Source organism: Eriocheir sinensis, chromosome 2, assembly GCF_024679095.1.
Source record: "Eriocheir sinensis breed Jianghai 21 chromosome 2, ASM2467909v1, whole genome shotgun sequence".
NCBI lineage: Eukaryota > Metazoa > Arthropoda > Malacostraca > Decapoda > Varunidae > Eriocheir > Eriocheir sinensis.
This window is the reverse complement of record NC_066510.1, coordinates 21,714,264-21,738,457: the sequence shown is the minus strand read 5'-3', so window position 1 is coordinate 21,738,457 and position 24,194 is coordinate 21,714,264. Positions and strand designations below refer to the sequence as shown.

General features: G+C 47.0%; 1 protein-coding gene and 1 long non-coding RNA gene across 2 annotated transcripts in view; one reads left to right on the top strand and one right to left on the bottom strand.

The window, feature by feature from the left end:
- LOC126998288 (netrin receptor UNC5C-like) overlaps nt 1–5,221 on the bottom strand; it is a 42,137-nt gene extending 36,916 nt beyond the window's left edge. Inside the window, exons 1-3 of the mRNA XM_050859788.1 lie at nt 5,137–5,221; nt 3,419–3,578; nt 1,591–1,715 (exon numbers count right to left, since the gene is read on the bottom strand). Of these exons, the coding sequence (XP_050715745.1) occupies nt 1,591–1,715; nt 3,419–3,578; nt 5,137–5,221 (370 nt within the window). The remainder of the gene's footprint in view (nt 1–1,590; nt 1,716–3,418; nt 3,579–5,136) is intronic.
- Nucleotides 5,222–20,993: 15,772 nt separating this feature from the next.
- LOC126997999 (uncharacterized) lies at nt 20,994–22,020 on the top strand. The gene is made up of 3 exons (XR_007752559.1): nt 20,994–21,200; nt 21,311–21,518; nt 21,606–22,020. It is a non-coding gene; the product is annotated as an uncharacterized LOC126997999 (long non-coding RNA).
- The last annotated feature ends 2,174 nt before the right edge of the window (nt 22,021–24,194 follow it).

The window sequence follows — 24,194 nt, the reverse complement described above, 5'->3', positions numbered from 1 at the left end:
CCCCCGCGACAAGCTGGACTCCCACACCTCATCCCCAGCTCCGTCCCTTCCTTCTATTCCTTCTCCCCGACAAGCTGGACCCACACCTTACTCTCAGCTTCTATTCTTCCTCTTCCTTCTCCGGGACAAGCTTGACTCAAACTTCACGTGCTCTCAAGCTGGATTCTCACACCCCTCCTTGTTCACACCTTGCCCTCAACTTTCTCTCCACTCTTCTTCCTCCTTTCCCGTGACAAGCTGGACTAACACCTTACCCTCAACTTTTCTTCTTTCCTTCCCCTTACTTTCAACTAATTCTATTCTTCCTCTTCCTTCTCCGTAATAAACTGGACTCTCACGCCTTGCCCTCAATTAATTATATTCTTCCTCTTCCTTTCCGTGATAAACTGGACTCTCACACCTTGCCCTCAACTAATTATATACTTCCTCTTCCTTCCCTGCGGCGACTTCATGACTGCTTGTTGTTGGGAACCGCAAGTCGGTCCTCATTAGAGCGATTTGCACCGATGACTTCGCTGCAAACAACTACACGAACAACAACAACAAACAGCAGCAATAAAAACGTATCTCAGAATAAATGTAAGCCAGAGAGTGGAAAATAAGAGAAGGTCGAATTATCTCTGCTAAAGCCTGTCTCTAACGTGGCTTTAAGTCATAGTCAAGTCTGATAAAGCGGCGCAGTGTCCAGTTCTCGCCTCAGCCACACCCAGAGGAGATGCGGCGGCCGCCATCCACCGCCTGAGCACGTTAATTAACACGGACATTCAGGATGAAGCCACGCCGCGAGGAAGCTCCAGAACACCGGGAATAAGAGAAGCCCCAGGTGTCCCTTTCACCCGGAGAAGCCATCATTTTCAGGAAGGAGGAGGAAGGTGAAGAAGAGGAAGAAGAGAAAAAGGAAATGAAGGATGAGGAGAAATAGAGGAAGAGGGTCAATAAGAGCAATCATTATACATTTGATTGTTATGTGAAATTAATGGTATTCTGAAGTAAATGACAAACTGATTGAATTTCTACACACATTGCCTTGTCACATAAAAAAAGCTGCTTTCTGAATAATGGATTTAAGATTTTTTTTTATATAGTTCTGACGAAGGAACAAGAGGAGGGGCAGGAGGAGGAAGAGGAAGCGGGGAAAAAAGAGCAAGGGGAGAGTGGGAAATCTTAAAGGCGAATCTCATTCAGGAAGGAATGATTGATTTACGATTTCCTGGCGAAGGCTATCCTATGACCCTGACGTGACTCTCTCTCTCTCTCTCTCTCTCTCTCTCTCTCTCTCTCTCTCTCTCTCTCTCTCTCTCTCTCTCTCTCTCTCTCTCTCTCTCTCTGTCTCACTCTGTCTCACTCTGTCTCACTCTATACCTCAATCTATACCTCAATCTATATCTCACTCTGTATCTCACTCTGTATCTCACTCTGTATCTCACTCTGTATCTCACTCTTGAAAAAAAGAAAAAGAAAAAAAAAGAAAAAGAAAGGAAAAGTATTATCTGCTCCATCAACGAATGGACACACACACAAACGAAAACAAAAACAACAGCACAGCCCAACACAGCCCAGCAACAACACAGCACGGCGCAGCACACTCACCGTACACCTTCAGCACCGCGGGGTCGGACACTCTCTTCCCCGCCACGTTCTCCGCCTCGCACGTGTAGTTCGCGGAGTCTTCTGGCCGGGCGGAGAGGATCAGCAGGGAACCCTCTGAGGAGATCCTGGAGGAAAAAAAATACCGTTCATATACGTAAATAAATACATGAATAGATATACACGATTTAATTTAATTGGGAAATGCGAGATGAAAGGAAGACGAAATAAGGAGTAATCAAATTCTCCTTAGAGTAGCATTATCATTAAAAAAAAAAAATTAAGTTTTAAAGATTTCTGAAGTGTGATCTTTAAAACAAACTCTCTCTCTCTCTCTCTCTCTCTCTCTCTCTCTCTCTCTCTCTCTCTCTCTCTCTCTCTCTCTCTCTCTCTCTCTCTCTCTCTCTCTCTCTCTCTCTCTCTCTCTCTCTCTCTCTCTGCGTGTGTGTGTGTGTGTGTGTGTGTGTGTGTTGGATGCATCGTCTCTGGAAGTCTCTCTCTCTCTCTCTCTCTCTCTCTCTCTCTCTCTCTCTCTCTCTCTCTCTCTCTCTCTCTCTCTCTCTCTCTCTCTCTCACTCACTCTCTCACTCTCTCACTCTCTCACTCACTCACTCTCTCGGACAAAGCCACATTTGTTTAATTGACCGAAAACGCTCTTCCTATTTTGCATCGATAGACCTTGTCACTTTTTTGCGGTTGTTCCCCGATGCCCTTCACAGTCTACAGCACAACACGTGTAGATTCTCGCAAGCTAGTTTTTCTTTTTTCTACGTCGCCTCATCAGCTGAACCAGTTTCTTGAGCCGCGGCGATGCATCTTAAGCAGATAAAGTCTCGGTAAGGGCACGCGAGGCTTATCTCTTGTGTCGCGTCGTCTCTACACCGATTTCTTCTTTGTATTCCTCGCCCGCACGAGTAAGACTACAAGCAAAACTCGGTCCACGTCCCTTGTAATCGCCCTCAATTTTTCACTTAAACAGACCGTCGTTTGAGGGCCGTGGTACTTGTAACTCGAATGTTTTGTCGTTCCTACACGGTTTTAGTCTTTACATTCAATTCCACTTGCAAAAAATCCGTCCATGTCTCTTGCAATCGTACTATTTTTTTTTCTCACTCCTAAAAGGACCGACTGCTGGGTGCCGTTCCCTGCCGATAAATTCTAACGCGAGGTTGGTTGTTTCTACGCCAATTACTTCGTTATATTCCTCGCGCAAAGAAGTCCCTTAATAGAAGCAATATTTATTCTACGTCGCTTGAAATAGCACCCAGTTCATCACCCTCACACAGACAATCCTTTGAGAGTACCTGTACGACCGACACAGTCATTCACTCTTGTTAGTTCTCTATAAATATTCACATCTAAATGCATAAGTCAGTTATGACCTTTGTAGTCGCATGCTGTTTCAGTTTGAACATTTTACTGATCCGTTATTTGTTTTACCAATTCTGAATTGTAGTTTATTTTATTTTTAACCCCAATTTCGTGTTTGAATTCAATTCTACACTCATAAATCAGTCCGTCTCTTGTAATTTCATTTATTTTACTTTAAACACAGACTTGCACCGCCGTTATTCACTCGTAACTAGCGTGAATGTTATTTGTAGTTTCTAAATCGATTACGCCAAGTCATTCAGTTATACAAGCAAAAAAACAGCAATCACACTAAATCACTGATTTTTTTTGGAACCCCTAAACAAAGACAGCCATGCGCTTGTAACTAGTGTTTGTTTTGTTAGTTTTCACATCAGTATCTTTACAAATATTCCTAGGAACAAAAAAATAGTCCCTATCCTAAGCCATGGTATCCAATCTTTCCACCCTTGACACTCACTTGTAACTCGGGTGCTTCTCGAGGTCGATGGGCACGTTGTCCTTGAGCCACGTGGCGGTGGGCTGCGGGCGGCCGACGGGCGGCAGGCACCGCAGCTCCACGTGTTGCTCCAGCGGCACCGACTGGGAGTACGGCGGCTCCTGGAAGTACCGCCGCAGGTCTGGAAGGAAGAAGACACACTTGTTAACACTCGCGCAGTAAAAAAATGGCAGTTACTGTTACTGCTGCTTATGCTTCTCTCTGCAGCAAGCAATCACCAATTATAAACAAACATCACTGAAATAAATGGAAAGATCTGTGTGTGTGTGTGTGTGTGTGTGTGTGTGTGTGTGTGTGTGTGTGTGTGCGCGCGCGCACTTCAATTATATTAATATTTCCACTGCTACAATATTCATATATAAGTTGTTTGTCAAGAAACTGGTTGTTGGCTTTAGCAGATGGAAGTAAAGATACTTCATATTCTTTGACTAAGCTTTTATGTAGTTATAGTTTTGTCTTCAATCATCACATCGGTGACAATCACTTCACACAACATTCCACTTTACTCGATTTGACAGAACTTAAACAAAACTCCACTCTTACCCTGACGAACCGGATTCCATCACAATCGAGGAGAAAAAACACGCCATTATGCTACAGTGCTGTCCCACCGCCTCCCTCTCGCGCCTCTCGGGATATAATGCTAACCTACGCTCAGTGAAGATCCGAAGCATCAGCTCAATCTGACTCAAACAATAATTCAAAGCACCAATCACGCCCGACCGAAGTAATGGATTAGTTCCAGGTATATGATTCGAACCTTCCACAAAACTTGGCTGAAGCGGTGCTCGAAGATGATATGAACAACATCAAAATCAAGCTATCATGAACTGACAAACTAAACACGTACATTAACAAAATAAACACTTCAAAAATAAATAAGTAGATCCCATAATCGTATCATATATAATTACTCTGGCAATATAAACTACCATAAATATAATTAACACATTACAATATTTTTTTCTCTTTTAAAATTGTGGGGCGCAGGTTCATCTGACACGTCTACTGCTACGGGGTACGAGAGAGAGAGAGAGAGAGAGAGACGTAATGTTCATTCCCTCCGGATATGTTCATGACAGCTTAATTATTCTTCCACGAATCTATAATTTATAAGCTCATTTAACAGGGATTTCCCAGAGGTCGGAAGCCTTAATAGACCACACAACTCTCTCTCTCTCTCTCTCTCTCTCTCTCTCTCTCTCTCTCTCTCTCTCTCTCTCTCTCTCTCTCTCTTAATGGCGTTTGTTATCTCACACATATCTCTCTTCTTATCGATTCACTCAATTCACTTTTTTTCCTCCCTGGCCGCCACCAAATGGACGTGGCCGCCGCCTCTGCCGGTCTCTTCGCCTCCCTTGAAGTCCATGTTAGTTGTCATTCTCCCTCGTCGCCTCTTACCCTGTCTTCCACCGCCACTCCCTTCCCTCCTGCCGCCCTCTCCCGTCCCTTTCCACCTGCCGCCTGCCTCTCCCTGCCTCATTTCTACCCTCTCGCCGTACCCCTCTCGTCTTTTGCCCTCTGCCGCCTCCTCCTCCCTCGCTCATCCCTTTGCTATCACCTCCCATACTGGACATTAACATATTACTACGGCACATACATTTATAGTTCTCTCTCTCTCTCTCTCTCTCTCTCTCTCTCTGTTCAGGACATTCCACAAGACTGGCTCCTTAAACCACTTGCACTGCCTGAGCCAAGGTCCTTAGATTCGACCCTCAGAGCACCTACATCACCCGCATCACTCCCAGCCTCTCCACTTTTCATAACACATCACCTTGACCTTTCCTTGCCAATGATTACCTTTCTTTAATAACTCCAAATGACCGAAAAGTACATAGAAAATCACTTACCTGTCTACTGTAAAACGAACTATGGTTTCAAATGCTGGTTATCTATAAAGGCTGATAGACTTTAACCTGTACATCATGCTCTACCCTTACAGTAAGAGAGCAGCTTCTTTATGCTTTCTCTATTTATACCCTTCAGTAACTGCTCCGACTCACCGAAATTATTATGAAATCACTAACCCTAAACTGAACTTTACTACCCTACGCTTGTTCTCTTAAAACCCCCATTCAATTTTCACTCGTAAACAATCAGTGGTCTATATGCGGATGCTCCTTTTCCCAGCAGGTGAGTCCACAAACTATCTCTCTACCTGTCAGGGGAGCGGCAGGTGCTCTAGGGAAGGTGCGCCCGACGCTATCTCCTCACATCTCCGCCTCGAGGCTGAGCTACTCGTCTCGGGGTGGGGTCAGGAGCCTCGAAAATACAGGTAGTGGCTGTTATCGCCGGCAGGTGTCACCCTTCTTCTTCCTTAAACTGCCTCCATAGCCCCTTCACAGCTTCCTGCTTATGCCTTCCCTTCTGGCTTCTTTGTTAGCATAGTGTTCCTCCTCCTCCACCCCCTTCTTCTCCTCCTCTTCCTCCTCTTCTTCCTCCTTCTCCTCCCACTCCTTTTCTATTGTTTCTCATGATGTCACTCCTCTGTACTATCATATTTTTTTACACTGAGACTGTCCTTCCGAGTTCGGGCTCTTTTGATTCATATTATTTTGATATTAACTATAACCAGTGATAACTTTTATTATTATTGTTATTATTATTATTATTATTATTATTATTATTATTATTATTATTATTATTATTATTATTATTATTATTATTACTATTATTGTCGTCACTATTATAATTATCACATACTATTATTAGGGTTGTCATCAGCTTGCACTATTGTACTGACCAACTAATGGCGGTAATATGAGTAGAGTAGCAAAACAATAGGAAGAAGCAAGAGAGGAGCAGGCGGAGGAGGAGGAGGAGGAGGAGGAGGAGGAAGATGAGGAGGAGGAGGAAGAAGACATGACTTTCATAATCCTTATCTTTTCTTAGCCTCTTTCTCCCTTTCTCCATCCCACACATCCTCCTCCCATGCTCCTCTTCCTCCTCCTCCACGGGACACCGCCAAGCACAGAAAACGGATCACAAAACAACGGCAACTGAAACAAAGTGACGACAACAACACTCGAGAAATCCGGACATTATCTGGGCCTTGATTTGCCTCTTCATCGCAGTTGTTCGTCTCAGACCATCGGAATTGCTCCTCTAATGCGGCGGAGGCGAGGAAGGCTGCTGAAGGCCGAGGAAGTTTGAGCCTCACCGCGGGGGCTGACGTCTTATCTCCCCCTGATGACGTGGTTCCATCAGACGGCGAAGAAATGCAATTAGAGTTAACAGTTGAAAGTCATTAGACACCCCATCAATCAGTCGTCATGAGAGAGAGAGAGAGAGAGAGAGAGAGAGAGAGAGAGAGAAAAAAATCAGTGTCTTGAAACAAACTTTTTTTCTCTCGTCTGGCTGTCATGATAAGACCAGCTCAGTCAGTCGCCGCGGCTCCCCATCTTCCTCTCTTCACTTCCTTCTTAACACTTAGCGGAGGCGTGGGAAACAGGTGAGCCATTGGTAAGGACCGTTGAATATTCCCTTAGTAGTAGTGAAACGAGGAGACAACATCAAATAGTCTATACATTAAACTATTCTTCCTTTCTTTTCATAACCAAGACCATTATTTGATTATTAGATACACCATAGTCGTGTGTGTGTGTGTGTGTGTGTGTGTGTGTGTGTGTGTGTGTCCACATCATCACTATGCGCAGCAGGTAATGTCCACACACACACAAACACACACAAACACACAGGAACACACACAACACACACATGCCGAAAAGGAAACTCCATTCGCACCTCGTTGTCAATTAATTACTCCTCTTCCCCACCTTTCTCCCTCCTTCCACTTCCCCTTCCTCCATACCCCACGTCCTAACAGTACCTCGAACCTTCATCTTCCCTCCCCAACCAACTGAACCCTAGCCTCCCTCTCGCCTTTTTTCCTCACCATCTATTCCCGTCTCCTCTTCTCTGCCTCCCGCCCCTACCTCAGCCACGGCGGTCTTACACACATCCACAGTAACTAACTCGAGAAATGCTTGAATGTATGTATCCAATCTGTAGCAGTTATTCATATTCATCTTGACTCTTAGGGTCGTATTACAAGACAGTTCGTCGCCCAAGAACACATTTTGAAGGCTGGCTTTCGTAGAGGTTTGGGCATTTCAGGTTTAGTCCAGGTTGTACCCAGGTTTGAACCTCCCTTTCACAAACCGTGAAAAAAACTCATTAAAAACCCGACTGACCCCTCTCTGATTCCTTTTTAGGGCTTGCTGATGAAGCGAAAATGTCTTATAATACCGGGCTAAATTTCCTTCTCGAATGTAAAATGCTTCGAGAAATTAGCGTTTTTCTCTACCTTTCTCCTGCTGACGAAAAGGAAAAAAATAGTCTGGCTGCAAAGATAAATACATTAATCAAAAGAATAAAAAAAGGATTCGAGATGTAACGTATAAAAACAAGATACAATAAAACACGTCGTCTACAATACAATTTCATATAAAACTCGCATAAACCGCGAAGTCACATCACCACACTGCGCCATATTCCTCCTCCTCTTCCTTATTCCGCCGCGCCTGTCTCTCCTCACCATCCTTCCTTCCCATATATTCTCCTTCCCAGCTTCCTGACACAAGATGAACTAACTCTTTGTTCTTGGGTTCCGGCTCGCCAATCTCCTTCTCCTGCCGCTGCCTCCTCCTTCTCCTCCTCCTTCTCCTCCTCCTCCTCCTCTTCCTCCTCTCCAGGGACCGTGATTTCCTTAAGTGGCTGGGCAAACAAGGCAGTCTTATCGCAGTTCCCATCGAGCGGAGTGAAGCAAAAACTCGCGGCCCGTCACTCATTAAGCTGCCTCGGCCTTCTCCTCCTACTCTTCTTCCTCCTCCTCCTTCACCTTATATTCTTATCCTCTTTAACCTGTTCCTCCTCCTCTCTCTTCTTCAATCTGAACGGGCTCAACTACTTCAGAACCGAATGCCTCTTCCTCTTTCTCCTCCTTACCCTCTTATTCCTTCTCTTCTTCCTCTCTCTCTCTCTCTCTCTCTCTCTCTCTCTCTCTGTGAACACCTAAAAATAACCCTGTCACGTAATAACCGCACGCCATTTTCTTTCATCTCGGCACAACTGTTCCTGTTTTTGAGCGTCGAGTGAAAGCCGTCTGTTACTTCGTCATGGTGTCGCAATCTTCTTCCTCTTGATCCCTTTCAGCGGCTTTTCTCTGTTGATTTCACGCCCCGAGGTGACTTTTTCTTCCTTTCTGTGACGCTAAAAACCACCCCTTCAAAAGATATCAGAGAACACAAGAGAACAACGCCTGCTTCTTCATCTGTCCTTCCCTGGCGCTCTCTGAGACTTATATTTCCTTACTGAGAACAAGGAGAATAGGAAACCGCAAAGACATCTGATCTGGGAACGTTCCTCTATGTATGAACGCTTGAAAAAGAGATTAAAGTGTGAAACAGAGCCATGAGCATAACTGGAGGTTTCTGACAAAGAGGTGTGTGCGGAGGGACCATGTGTAGTGCGGCGACTATGCCTGATGAACGAGCCTCCCATAACCCATTTAGCCAGTGGGGTACCTCTTTGGCCGACTCGGTAAGGAGTGGCTCTCCCTTCACGCTGGTCGTGGGTTCAATCCCAGCCCAGGCAGCCGGCGAATACCCTCACCTAGTTGTGATTAATTTCTCGTGTGTTTCGATACACGCAGAGGACGTGTGGGACCAAGAGAGTAGTAGAAAAAAGAGAATAGAAAATCTCGTCATTAAACATGGGCACGAGCAGACCTCCACCTCCTCTTCCCTGCACCCTCAGTTCCCAGTACGACCCTATACCAGACCCTTCTTTCCCTGTTCCCTGCATCCGCATTCCCCGGTGCAAAACGAGACCCGTGTGCTATCCCCCCGTCCTCTCTTTAGTCTCCAGTACGAACCAAAACCAAGCAAGTACCCTTCCTTATTTCGTCGTTAGTCCCCAGTATAAATCAAAATAAAAGTGCCCTTCCCTAACCTCTCTTCGTTCTCAGTCCCCAGTACAACCCAAGATCGGAGTACCCTTCCCCTTCCTCCTTTCGTCCTCAATCACCAACACGAACCGAAACCAGAGCTCTCTTTCCCTGCACCATGCATCGTCACTCCCCTCCTCCTCCTTTCGCCCCGAGTTCCCAGTACGCGCTGCATTAGGGTTCCGAGGCGAGGGGAGGCGCCTGGGGAGGGTAAAGTGGTAAAGTAAACTGCACTATGTTAATGGCGGGAGGGAGCCAGGTGATAATGGGGGCACTGGTGGGTGGTAATGGGAGGGCGCCGCCGCCTGGGTCAGCCCCGGCACAAGTGGTCGTTTGGGACGTGTTACGGACCGGTCATTTGGGACGCTGGTGACGGGAGGAGGTGGGAGGGGGATAGGGAAGGGGCAAGGGGGCTTAAGTCTGTGCCTGCACCCCTGAGCACTGGTTTATAGCTGTGGTGATGGCGTGGTGCTGACAGTAGTGGTGGTGGTGGTGGTGGTGGTGGTGATGGGGTTAGTTGTGCAGGTGCTGGAGTTGATTGGTGGTGATTGGTGAAGGTAATGACAGTACAATCGGATGTTATAATCACAGACACCACCTGAAGACCGGCTAATGAGGGCGGCGGACCGTGAACACCTGAGGCAGCGGCAGGTGAAGGTGACGTGGGTGGTGATTAAATGTGGTGGAGGTGTGTGGTGGGGGTGTGGCGTGGAAGGATGATGAAGGGGTTTGATGTGGTGGTAGTGGTGATTGGGTGTCAACGTGGTGGTGGTAGTGGTGGTTGTTTATGAGCATACGTAATAGTGATGGTGGTAGAAATTGTCGTGGTGGTATTGATGGTGGTGATGGTGGTGGTAGCAGCAGGATGGTGGTGATGGTGGCAGAAATTGTGGTGGTGGTGGTAGTGATTTGGCGTCAACGTGCTGGTGGTGGTGGTGGAGGAGTGTAGGCTAGTAGTAGGTAATGGTGACAGTGACGGGACCAAAATAATTCGCAAGCATGATCAAGAATTTGCAGCCAAAAAAAAATGACGTCGAAAAATTTTTGACGTCGAAAAATTTTTGTACGTCGAATTTCCCGGCCGGCCGTGCGGCCAGTCAGCCGGACGGCCAGCCAGCCGCGCGGGCAGCCAGCCGCCGAGGGGACCTCCCCACTACCCAACCGGGGAGTGGTCACAAACCTACCCAAAAGTGACCATTCCCCCACCCCCCCACCACCACCCCCCCCCAACCACCCACCACCTTCCACGCCATCGTGTCTCCCCGGAGGCCTGAGCGTCACCCTCCTGCCGGGGATTGGTTAGGGGCGTCCTTTCGCGCCGTGCCGGGGCGTCGCCCTCCTGCCGGGGATCGGTTAGCGCGAGCGGTGACGTGTTCGGGGGATCGGTTAGGGGCGTCCTTTCGCGCCGTGCCGGGGCGTCGCCCTCCTGCCGGGGATCGGTTAGCGCGAGCGGTGCCTTGTTCAGGGGATCGGTTAGGGGCGTCCTTTCGCACTGTGCCGGGGCGTCACCCTCCTGCCGGGGGATCGGTCCTTTCGCACCGTGCCGGGGCGTCGCCCTCCTGCCGGGGGATCGGTCCTTTCGCGCCGTGCCGGGGCGTCCTTTCGCACCGTGCCGGGGCGTCACCCTCCTGCCGGGGGATCGGTCCTTTCGCACCGTACCGGGGCGTCACCCTCCTGCCGGAGGATCGGTTAGGCGCTTCCTTACGCCGTGCCGGGGATCGGTTAGGCGCTTCCTTTCGCACCGTGCCGGGGCGTCACCCTCCTGCCGGGGGATCGGTCCTTTCGCACCGTGCCGGGGCGTCACCCTCCTGCCGGGGATCGGTTAGGCGCTTCCTTTCGCAACGTGCCGGGGCGTCACCCTCCTGCCGGGGGATCGGTCCTTTCGCGCCGTGCCGGGGCGTCCTTTCGCACCGTGCCGGGGCGTCACCCTCCTGCCGGGGGATCTGTCCTTTCGCACCGTACCGGGGCGTCACCCTCCTGCCGGAGGATCGGTTAGGCGCTTCCTTACGCCGTGCCGGGGATCGGTTAGGCGCTTCCTTTCACACCGCGCCGGGGCGTCACCCTCCTGCCGGGGGATCGGTCCTTTCGCACCGTGCCGGGGCGTCACCCTCCTGCCGGGGGATCGGTCCTTTCGCACTGTGCCGGGGCGTCACCCTCCTGCCGGGGATCGGTTAGCGCGAGCGGTGACTCCCTCCCTCTCCCTCTCCCGCTATTGATTTTTTTTCCAGTTTGCCAGCATGTGTGTGCGTGTCCCCCCTCTATGCCCTACCCCTCGCGAGCGGTGACTTGATGGTCAGTCTGAGGGTACCATTACCTCTCCCTCTACCCGCTATTGATTTTTTCAGTTTTGCCAGCATATGCGTGCGTGTGTGTGTGTGTGTTACTGTTGATTTTCATATTGACTGGAGTTATATCGATTGTCTTTTCAGTGAGGGGTAGGAACGGGAAAAGTAGATTTTATACATTTTTATTGAAATATAGTGGAAAAAAAATGGTATGACGAGTTATTATATTACCTTAATCTAGTCTATTTTATTTGTTCTTTCTTAATCCAGGCTAATTTGTTCTTTCTTAATCCAGACTAAATACATGCTAAGCCTACTAGTCTATTTTATTTGTTCTTTCTTAATCCAGGCTAATTTGTTCTTTCTTAATCCAGACTAAATACATGCTAAGCCTAAAAACTAAAAACACACAATCGCCATAAAAAAAAAGACATATTACAAACTCACACCGTACAGGCTCAAAGAAATACAATGGAAACCCACCCATCCTACCCTTTTTTTTTTCCCTCCCCCAAATAAATCCTAATTGAAAGAGACATATTACAAACTTATGTCGTACATGCCCAAAGACAGCCCATAAAAGGATGACAACACGAGTACATATACAAATGAAGAAAAAAAAAATACACAACACAAGCACATATATATAAAAAATAATACACACAGAGCGAGTACATATATATAAAAAAAATATTGTTAAGCACTAAATATAGGACTCTCACAGATTCGGCCACCATATGCATCTCTAACTTCCAAGACATTAGTGAATTTTATTCGCTTCCACTCATAAAATCCATAATGGATTTTAGTAACTTCCCCACCACCCCGCCTATGACACTTCCTAGTAAGTTCAAGCGGGGTATGTCAAGTCAGATTTGGGCGCGGCCCATATAAAGGAAGTGCTTTGCCTGAAACCTAAGATGTACTCTATCAAATTGCATGATCCCTCAAGCGGCGAGGATGCAGAAATAAAAAAAGTTAAAGGGGTACCTCACTATAGTTTGAGAAACTATAATCATGAAAAATACAGACAGGTACTGCAAGGGGCGGGGGTGGATAAGGCACGCCTCTATTGCATCCGCACCCTGAAAGGTCAGGTATGCACTACCTCCATTGAGAAGGCGACTTTAAGCGCATTAGACAACAAAAAGAGTGCATCTGCTCTCTGATGACAGCATGCCGGGTAATCCTTCTTGTGTTTTTACGAGAGATTATGGCCACCCTGATTTACCTGAGAATCTGCGTCAAATGCGGAGGACATCTCAAACTGCTTCTACTAGTTGAGCCACTACTGCCACTACTGCTAGTACTACTACTACTACTAGTAGTACTACTCATAATGTTGTCGGGGATACTTTAAGTGAAAGTGGTGATGAGGGTGTATAGTCATGGAACTAGACCAGTGGCGTGTAATCTATGGAGAAAAGATATAGGAAATACAACGTAGAGAACGTTAATCGATCAAACAAAGAAAGAGGAGAGAAACCAATGTCTTCCCATCGCGCCAGCTACCAGCAGCGTCAACATCATCTCCACGGTCGCCTTTATCTCACCCTCCCACCCCGAGAATGGCATGGAGATTCCTCCCCACCGGGCTGGGTTTCAGACAAAGGAGCCCACGCGAGTGGCTGTAACGGCGACAGAGCTCGCGCTAAAGCAATCATTGATCTGTTACTTAAAAGCTAAAGCCTAAACCATAACAAGCTCAGTCTTTATCGCAAACATGACGAGCGCGGACGAACATATAATATACCTTAGTAGCCTAGGATGCCGCGATCTTTATCCCGACAACGTGCCAGGTTCATTTAAAATGAAATCATACCGTTAAATTTACACCCCGACCGAGATTATCAGGTTGCCTTACACGGTATTTTTATTCCTAGAGAAGTATACACACTCCATCGAGAAGACAAAGAAGCCATAGTGGAAGTTTACACAGAAACGCTCAATGACACCTCAGGAAAACAGTTGCGGTACTCGCTGTCTCCCTCGAAAAATATAACGAGCAAGCAAATAAGCGCAATTGTGGCTGACCTTAATACATACTGGCAAGCTATATTAAATGGAGTGTTTGGGTTTACAAATTACAAGGATTATTTTGATGGAGAAGGCGGAATACTGAGTTGGACCAAAAATTTTGTATGCTACCACAAACGCTCTATAGATGGGTGCGGTAATCTAAATTATTGCAAAATAAGTTTATTATTTAAGCCCAGATTGGCGGCTATTCTTGGATTTATTCCTAATCATTACTATGATATATTCGTCACGGATGAGGAGTCACATTACTCGCTTCGCCAGGTAAATGCCGATTTCCCGCCAGACCCCCACGCCGACGTGGACTATCTCCACCTCTATTGCGACATAATCCAGCCCACGCGATTTGCTAGCCAAACTGTGAACATTTTAGCCACTCTCCCTTACGGTGGGAGTAACAATTATTACTCAGTGCAAAGACCTCTGTATAAAAGTTGGCGAAGAACGCTATAGATTCAGTGGCGGTAGTGGTGACGGATCAGTATGGACGAAAAATATACTTTGAAGAAAACCGCTCGGCCACGATCGTCTTGCACATTACACCCACCCACCCTCTCTTTAAAATCAGTGGGCCAGCAAAAACGCTCACTCATGGCGAGACTTTTGCCATGGAAGAGTGTTATGGGGAAGACCTTATCGATTTATTTCCCCGCGAGCGAGGAGGGAGGATATTTGTGGCCGGTGCGTCAGGATCTGGGAAGACACAGCTAGTGACGCGACTTGTGCGGAAATATTGTGACAAATTCTATCGAGTTCTTATTTGCGGTGCAACACATCATCCCATTCAAGACTTGCCAGAGCTGCAAAATAAAGTAATACTTAGTAAGGACATTATAGACCCAGAACAGGAAATTGATCTCTGTCAGAAAAATAAATCTATGTTAGTAGTATATGACGATAACTTTTTACGCGCTGCCAATGATGAAAGCGTCGCCAACGTTTTTATTAAAGGCAGACATCTTGGCCTTAGCTCCATACTCATTTCTCAGAACTTATTTATGCAGGGAAAGTATGCGCGAAGCATATCCCTCAATTGCACTCATTTCGTTTTGCTTAAACAAAGAGATCTTGGTCAAATTGAACTTCTAGGTCGTCAATTGTATGGTCGTGACAGAGCCCAGGCATTTCTCAGTATCTACAAGCGAGCTGTTGCGGGAAAACCATACGGCTATCTGCTGGCTGACGTCTGCATAACTACCCCCGAGGTCCTATCACTGAGATCAAATATAGCGAACGACGGCTCCTGTGAGGTTGTGTACTCGTGGAGAGAGTGAGCGATATGCTAGCCCCATCCAAGACACGTCTTTTAAAGTCACTTTATGAAGACCCTCAAGTACCTGGAGGCTTAAGTGGAGTGAGGCCTTTATTTTTAGCAGCGAGAGCCATTGAACCCGACGTTTCTATGCGCGATGTTGAACAGTTTATGGAAGGTTGCAGAACACACACATTACATAAGATACAACCCCATAAGTTTAAGCGACGCGCTATTCTCAGTCCCAAACCGCGAGTTATCATAGCAGCAGATCTCGCGGACATGAAAGAATTGTCCCGCTTTAATGGAGGTCATAATTACATCTTAGTCTGCGTTGATGCATTTTCAAGGTACGCCAAAGCCCTGCCTCTTAAACGTAAAGATGCAAAATCGATGGTAATGGCAATGAAGACATTGCTAGAGGAAGACGCTGCTTTCAGTGGGGTCTCTAGGCTCTGTGTTGACCGAGGCAAAGAGTTCTATAATCGTCCACTTCAAACCTATTTGCAAAGTAAAGACATAAAAATGTACAGCGTTTACTCCCAAGAGATAAAAAGCAGCCTTGCTGAGCGATTTATCAGAACTCTGAAAGGTCGAATATATAGGTATATGACAGCTCACAATAAACTCGAGTATATTTCCATCTTGCAGAAGGTACTCGAGAGCTATAACCGCACGCCTCACGCACGTCTAGGAAAAACCCCAGCCGAAGTACATGCCATGAAGGACCCGCGAGGAATCATTCGTCAGTTTAAGAAAATGCATAATTATAAAAACAGAGAAAAGCGTCAAGGTAAAGCCAGTCGTGTGCTGAACATCGGGGACTACGTTCGACTCGTGGGTGCGGATAAAGCTTCTAAATTTAACCGAGGCTTTCATATCCAAAACACAGAAGAAATCTTTAAAATTGCAAGCGTGGATTATCGACAGTCCCCATTGGGTTATACCTTGCAAGATTTATCCAATCAACCCATCCAAGGCTTGTTTTACAAAGAGGAGCTTATCAAAGTTCAGCTACCGGACGTTTTCCCCATCATCATAAAAAAATCGAGAGTGGTGAACGGTCGCAAACAATTTTTTGTATCTTGGTTGGGTTATGATCCGAGTCAAGACTGTTGGATAGACGCTCAAGATATTTCCTAATGACCTCGAATTCACCAACAAGAAGAAAAAAAAAAGCACCTCCCCTCGCCTTTGTTCACAAGGATCTTGTTTTGTTGTTGGCTAAACTCTCCCCCGACAAGCGGAAAAAAGTAATTGCAGTGTTGAACAAGAAACATATAGATTGCTTGTCAGAAGTGTTTCTAAATTTCCTAAAAACTAATCTTACGCGAAATACAAAGATTGTGAAATCCCTGAACAAATATAAAAACCACATAAGGAAACTCGCCAACAAGGGGGTAAGTACACTAAAAAAAAAAAAACTACTGAGAACACAGCGGGGCGGTGCTATACTCTCTGTGCTGTTACCTCTGGCAGCTAGTGTCATAACTGGTCTTTTAACAAAATGAAGGAATATTGTCTCATCCCGAAATCAACAGCAGAACAATTTTTACTCAAGTCTTCTACGGGGAGCCGTAACATAAAACGAAACAGAAAGACGGACGAGGAAAAAAAAGAAAAGAGAGTGCGGAAACCGTTGTCGGGTTCGACGGTCAAGGCGTCAACTGCATTAAAAAATATAAAGAGACGCGCGCTGCAAGATGTATTAACCCCAAACAACCACCCGCCATCTATAGCGGCCATAGGTCCTCGCACGACGTTCCCCACCAATACTATCGATTCGAAACCCGCCATAGATAACAGGATTGATGTTAGAATGAAAGCAGCTCAAAGGGATTATGCCAAAGCTTTCTTAGCTCTCATGAAACATACTCCAGGAATTACATGGGATACAAACGGAAATCTTTTGAGCCCCATTAATAATTTTAACGTCATTGATATATTGCAAACCTTAAGTGACGTCAACAGCAAATTAGGCTTCAAAGCTGATGATATACCATTTATTAAAATGCTTTTCCACAACACAAACTTAGATCCCTCATTTATACGCAATAATAAGGCAAGGAAGCAACTGTTTGGAGGAGGAGGTGGGGGAGGAAGGAGAAGTGCCCCAATTCGGGCAAAGCCACGCCCCACGCCTTCTTTCTCCGCCCCCGCGCGGATGCCGGGTATGACATGGGAGAATTATCGCGTATAAAAAGGATTTTGTTTTGGGGTGGGATATAGACACTTGTGTGACCTCGCGGGACAGGGAGACACTAAGCGTGAGTAAGAGCGAGAATTAATATATATTTTTTCTATAAACATGTCAGACTATCCCATCATTCCTGTGAAGGGGCGAATGACCGATCGCCAGTTCATTGACGACAGTGTGTGTTTAGTAGCCACCATCAACGCCAGCAGTTTTAAACTTAGCGGTATAGCCAAGGACTTGGCTGAAGTGTATGGCTATGCTAATCTCTTTGAAAATCGAAAACAACTTTATAATTTGAACAGAGTCGTTTGGAGTGACAGACCGAATGTGGGGTCGCTGGTAGTGAAGGAACCACCCACGGAATCAAATTATCCCATTGTGGTGGGTATGGTGACTCAATTTTGTCAGGGTGAATCTGTAGAATATAATGACGTGTCAAGATATTTTATTGAAACCAGCAGAGATATGCATTATGTGAACGGTTTAATGTCGGACACCAAGCAAAGCAGACGCGATAATTTTAAATGTTGCCTCAATGAGCTTGGTGATTATGTAAAGCAGAAAAAAAACATTCGAAAAGTCATTTTTCCTACCGGCGTAGGACGAAGGGGAAAGATGGATCATGAATGGAACGTGGCCTACTTGAAGGAGTTAAGATCTTTTGCCCACCAACTAGATTTGAATAACGTTAAGGTAATGCTCTTGGGGCAGGAAGAGGGGACGAAGAATCTCCCCGCGAAAGCCTCAACTGCCGGGGATGGGCGACAGACACAAACCACTGTGTAGCTATAAAAATGACGCTTTATATTTTTTTTTAACTAGTGGTCATGCAGTCATCGTCGCGAACAGTGTTTCTTCCGCCTACGGAGGGTGAATTTTCAAGTCTTTTGAGTAGCTTTCCACATCAGGTGGGGGGTGGTTTTGGCAATATTCGAACTGTGCATTTCGCCCATCCTGCAAGACTACATCAAAGAGGTGGCGGTATTTTTAGTACGCTCGCAAACCTAGCCAAGAGTGTAATGCCCTTTCTATTCAGAACCGTTAAGCCCTCAGCGCTTAAGTTTACTCAAGATGTTATCCAGGATGTGAGCAGTGGACAAAGAAGTGTGAGAGGCGCTTTAAAGAAAAGAGGTATTGAAGCCTTAAGTGACGTAGGTGCTAGAATTATTAAAGGAGGAAAAAAAAGAAGAGTTACTTCGCGAAACAAGAAGAAGAAAAAAAAATTAATAAAAGGAAAAGTGGTTGCGAGAGAAAGAACAGCGATGTGTTTGATATAATTTAGTAATGTGGAGGTGCGGTGGACACTCATGAAAAAAAAAGGGGAAGGTGGGAACATTCTGACCCGCGCGCGCGCGCGTGGGCTTGCCATTTTTTTAGTGAGTGGTCTCTTATCAAGTTAACACGTCGCCCGCTCCCGCGACCAGTGTCTCCATTAGTATATAGCGGGCGACGAAAGCGACAACAGCATGGCCTCCGCCGCTCCCTCCGTTCCGATTTCTGATTATGCGCTCAGTGTGGTTGACGAATTCCCTAGAATCAACAGACAACGCCAGGTTGAGAGCTCTATTGCGTCTAAAACTCTTGTCGACATTTTACCTGTAAATTTGTCCAGCCACGCCCGGTTAAGATAAGTACCTAGAGTTCCGCGTGCCGGGGTGAAGGGGCATTTATCGATCTTGCTAAATTAATTCTTGAGTTGAAATTAAGTGTCACTCAAGCTGATGGACAAACAAAAGTCGAGGAGGCTGTCAATGTCGAATTCTGCAATGGCACTGCTAATACCATGTTCAAATCAATTCAGGTGTATGTAGGCGATCAAATGGTTGAAAGTAACCCATACTTTAATTACTGGTCATTCCTAAAAATGCTCACCACCTTCTCCACGTTAAAACTCAAATCATTCGAGAAATAGGAAACCTCCTCAAAGATAACAGGTCGGTGGAGCAGGCGTAGCCGAAACCTATGACGCCGCATACTTCACTAGCCTTGGGAGCAAATACAAGAGACATTTAAAAGATATCAAAGATCACGGTCTTCATCTCACCTTCCCATTAATGTCGGACATTACTTGTGATCTGTATTTATGAGTCGACATCCAATTGTGATTAAGTCTTGAGTTATCTAACGAAGATTGGTATTTTAACACTGACGGCGATGGGAGTGATGTGCGTGCCAATATTGATTTTTCTAAACTTTGTGTCACCAGACTCAACCCTATCCGTCAGCATTGCTTGCATTAAATAAAGAATTAGAGACAGGAAAAATAACGCGTACACTATTTAACAAGACGTTATATAAATCTCTGGTTCTCGGCAAACAGCAGACAAGTATTGTCTGTGACCAACCGTGGGAAATGTCATTCCAGAGCGTTTATATATCGTTATGGCTGACATGAGGTCCTTTTCGGTGTATATAATAAAATGGCTTGTATTTCAAGAATGCTGATTTGTCTGAACTAACAGTCTCTGTCAATGGTATGAATATGTATAAAATACGGTTTCTTTTTCCCACGAGTGTACGCGAGTCTATTATGATATTTTAGATAGTTTAGGAGTAGAAAATGACACTTTGCTTGATTACGATAGCTTTAAGAAAGGAAGGACAGTGTTTGTTTTTAGTTTGTTACCGGAAGACATACGAGGCACAGTGCCTCTTGAACACAGTGGAAACTTACGCATAAGTCTTCAGCTTAAAAAGGCTTGGATGAAAATTTAGTAATTATCTGTTTTGGGGATACAAAGGAGTGTTGTCAATCAACTCGGAGAGGCACGTGTCTTGCGACACTAGAGCATAATGAATAATCAACAAATTATGAAAGCTCTACAAGGAAAACTTTATCACAATAATATATATTTCTTAGGCTGTCTTCCCGCTGACGATGTAGCGAAATTAAATCTAAGGAGTGAGTCAGACAAGCCCATTGTCTTTATTGCTAATGTGTTAGGCGCATCGCAAGCTTCGAAAATGGGTCACTGGGTGGTGTTCTATGTTAGTGATAAGTGTATATATTTCTTCGACACATACGCCCTGACCCCATCATTATATTCTAAGTACTTTCGAAGTTTCTTAAATAAGCATAAAGATTATCCTGTTTTAAACTTGCCGCAAGATTACAGTCGGACAAAACTCTGGTGTGTGGCGTGTATTTCATTCAATTCGTATACTTATGTAATAAAATAGGCTTAGAGAGGACTAGTCAGTTTCTGAAAGATAATTATGATTTAGGAAATTTTTGAAGAATGACAGAAAGGTGTTAACATATGCTTATAGAATGTTTAAATGCCCCATGTATAAAAAAACATTTTGTCAATCTAGTCAAGGACTGACTTACAAGCATTGTATTTCTAAGATATGTGGCTAACTTATTAAATGCTACAATGTGTGTGTGTAAAAATGTAGAGCAGTAGCATGTAGCTTATTCATTTATGGCGTGTGTGTGCAATTATATGTAGTTATTAAGAATAGGATTTTTTTTTCGTGCGATGTGACCGGGTGGTGTGAGTTTGTTCACGCTTTCCTATGTGTAAAAAATGTAGAGAAGTAGTATAGCTTATTCATTTATGGAGTGTGTGTAGTTATACGTATTTATTAAGAACAGGATTATTTTTTTTTTTTTTTCGTGCGACGTGACCGGGTGGGTGAGTTTGTTCACGCTTTCCTATTGTTCGGATGAAGAATGGCTTGTGGTTTTGGGCATGTGCGCGCGTGTTTGCATACATGTGTGGGCGTGTCCCCTATAACCTGGGGTAGCCTCGGAAGAAGAAAAGGCTTGTGGTAGTGTGCGCATATGCCCCAAATAACCCAGGTAGCTTAGTCAGTCCCCTAACGTTGCGAGAGGAGCGTCATGGAGGAAGTCTTCGCCGTCATGAACTTACAACAACAACAGCCCCACGCTGCCGCTGCAACTCTTCATGCTGACGATGTTGACGATCAGATAATGGGTCAAGCCGCATTAGAAGTTGAAGCCATGGATAACACATCCCAAGCTGAAGCCGTGGATAACACATCACATCCCAGAAACGGAGGTGAGATATCCGCCTCTTGTATTTTTTTCTGCGCGCACAAGCGCTGGTGTGTGTATTTCTTATTCATTGTGTTTAAAAAAAATATATATATATATTTCTTGTCATTTCAGCGGATGTTGGTGGTGGTGAGGTGGGGGATGTTCCAGAAACTCCCAAGTCTACCGGTGAACATATCACGGGCGAGTCATTGGGCAACAACAACCGCGGCGCGTTGGGAGGTGTCGGTAAAATGGGGCGGCGTGTGCTGAGGGAAGGATGTGATACCTCCATTACCAGTGTCTCATCTGAAGAACGACCCACCGGACAGCGTAACGCATAGTAAGTATTTTTTTATTCTTACAAAAGAGAGAGAGAGAGAGATTGATTTTTTTTTTGTCTAATAATGTTTCTCTATCTTTTCATAAGTCCACGGCAACAACAACAGACACGCTTCGGTGATGGTGTGTCTTGACTCTCCGTCGGGCGCTGAATCGCGAGAGCGGCGGCGAAGTCGTCTGCAGCAAAAAGATCATGAAATGCGTCAATCACGACTGGAAAAAAAAATGCAGCATATGGCGGAAGTGTTGCGGCCGCGCCCACTTCTGACTTGACATACCCCGCTTGACCTTTCTTGGAAGTGTCATAGGCTAGGTGGGTGGTGGGGAAGTTACTAAAATCCATTATGGATTTTATGAGTGGAAGCGAATAAAATTCACTAATGTCTTGGAAGTTAGAGATGCATATGGTGGCCGAATCTGTGAGAGTCCTATATTTAGTGCTTAACAATCTTTTTTTTATATATGTACTCGCTCTGTGTGTATTATTTTTTATATATATATATGTGCTTGTGTTGTGTATTTTTTTTCTTCATTTGTATATGTACTCGTGTTGTCATCCTTTTATGGGCTGTCTTTGGGCATGTACGACATAAGTTTGTAATATGTCTCTTTCAATTAGGATTTATGTGGGGGAGGGAAAAAAAAAAGGGTAGGATTGGTGGGTTTCATTGTATTTCTTTTGAGCCTGTACGGTGTGAGTTTGTAATATGTCTTTTTTTATGGCGATTGTGTTTTTGTTTTTAGGCTTAGCATGTATTTAGTCTGGATTAAGAAAGAACAAATTAGCCTGGATTAAGAAAGAACAAATAAAATAGACTAGATTAAGGTAATATAATAACTTGTCATACCATTTTTTTTCCACTATATTTCAATAAAAATGTATAAAATCTACTTTTCCCGTTCCTACCCCTCACTGAAAAGACAATCGATATAACTCCAGTCAATATGAAAATCAACAGTAACACACACACACACACACACGCATATGCTGGCAAACTGAAAAATCAATAGCGGGTAGAGGGAGGGGTAGTGGTACCCTCAGACTGACCATCAAGTCACCGCTCGCGAGGGGTAGGGCAGAGGGACACGCACACATGCTGGCAAACTGGAAAAAAATCAATAGCGGGAGAGGAGAGGGAGGGGACAGGTAGCCACAGGCCTCCGCCCAACAAGTCACCGCTCGCGCTAACCGATCCCCGGCAGGAGGGTGACGCCCCGGCACGGTGCGAAAGGACCGATCCCCCGGCAGGAGGGTGACGCCCCGGCACGGTGCGAAAGGACCGATCCCCCGGCAGGAGGGTGACGCCCCGGCACGGTGCGAAAGGACCGATCCCCCGGCAGGAGGGTGACGCCCCGGCACGGTGCGAAAGGACGCCCTAGCCGATCCCCGGCACTGGGGCGAAAGGACGCCCGGCACGGCGCGAAAGGACCGATCCCCGGCAGGAGGGCGACGCCCGGCACGGTGCGAAAGGACCGATCCCCGGCAGGAGGGTGACGCCCGGCACAGTGCGAAAGGACGCCCCTAACCGATCCCCTGAACAAGGCACCGCTCGCGCTAACCGATCCCCGGCAGGAGGGCGCGAAAGGACGCCCCTAACCGATCCCCCGAACACGTCACCGCTCGCGCTAACCGATCCCCGGCAGGAGGGTGACGCCCCGGCACAGTGCGAAAGGACCGATCCCCCGGCAGGAGGGTGACGCCCCGGCACGGTGCGAAAGGACCGATCCCCCGGCAGGAGGGTGACGCCCCGGCGCGGTGTGAAAGGAAGCGCCTAACCGATCCCCGGCACGGCGTAAGGAAGCGCCTAACCGATCCTCCGGCAGGAGGTGACGCCCGGTACGGTGCGAAAGGACAGATCCCCCGGCAGGAGGGTGACGCCCCGGCACGGTGCGAAAGGACGCCCCGGCACGGCGCGAAAGGACCGATCCCCCGGCAGGAGGGCGACGCCCCGGCACGGTGCGAAAGGACCGATCCCCCGGCAGGAGGGTGACGCCCCGGCACGGTGCGAAAGGACCGATCCCCCGGCAGGAGGGTGACGCCCCGGCGCGGTGCGAAAGGAAGCGCCTAACCGATCCCCGGCACGGCGTAAGGAAGCGCCTAACCGATCCTCCGGCAGGAGGGTGACGCCCCGGTACGGTGCGAAAGGACAGATCCCCCGGCAGGAGGGTGACGCCCCGGCACGGTGCGAAAGGACGCCCCGGCACGGCGCGAAAGGACCGATCCCCCGGCAGGAGGGCGACGCCCCGGCACGGTGCGAAAGGACCGATCCCCCGGCAGGAGGGTGACGCCCCGGCACAGTGCGAAAGGACGCCCCTAACCGATCCCCTGAACAAGGCACCGCTCGCGCTAACCGATCCCCGGCAGGAGGGCGACGCCCCGGCACGGTGCGAAAGGACGCCCTAACCGATCCCCGAACACGTCACCGCTCGCGCTAACCGATCCCCGGCAGGAGGGCGACGCCCCGGCACGGCGCGAAAGGACGCCCCTAACCAATCCCCGGCAGGAGGGTGACGCTCAGGCCTCCGGGGAGACACGATGGCGTGGAAGGTGGGTGTTTGGGGTGGGGTGGGTGGGGGGGTGGGGGAATGGTCACTTTTGGGTAGGTTTGTGACCACTCCCCGGTTGGGTAGTGGGGGGCGGCTGGCTGCCCGCGCGGCTGGCTGGCCGTCCGGCTGA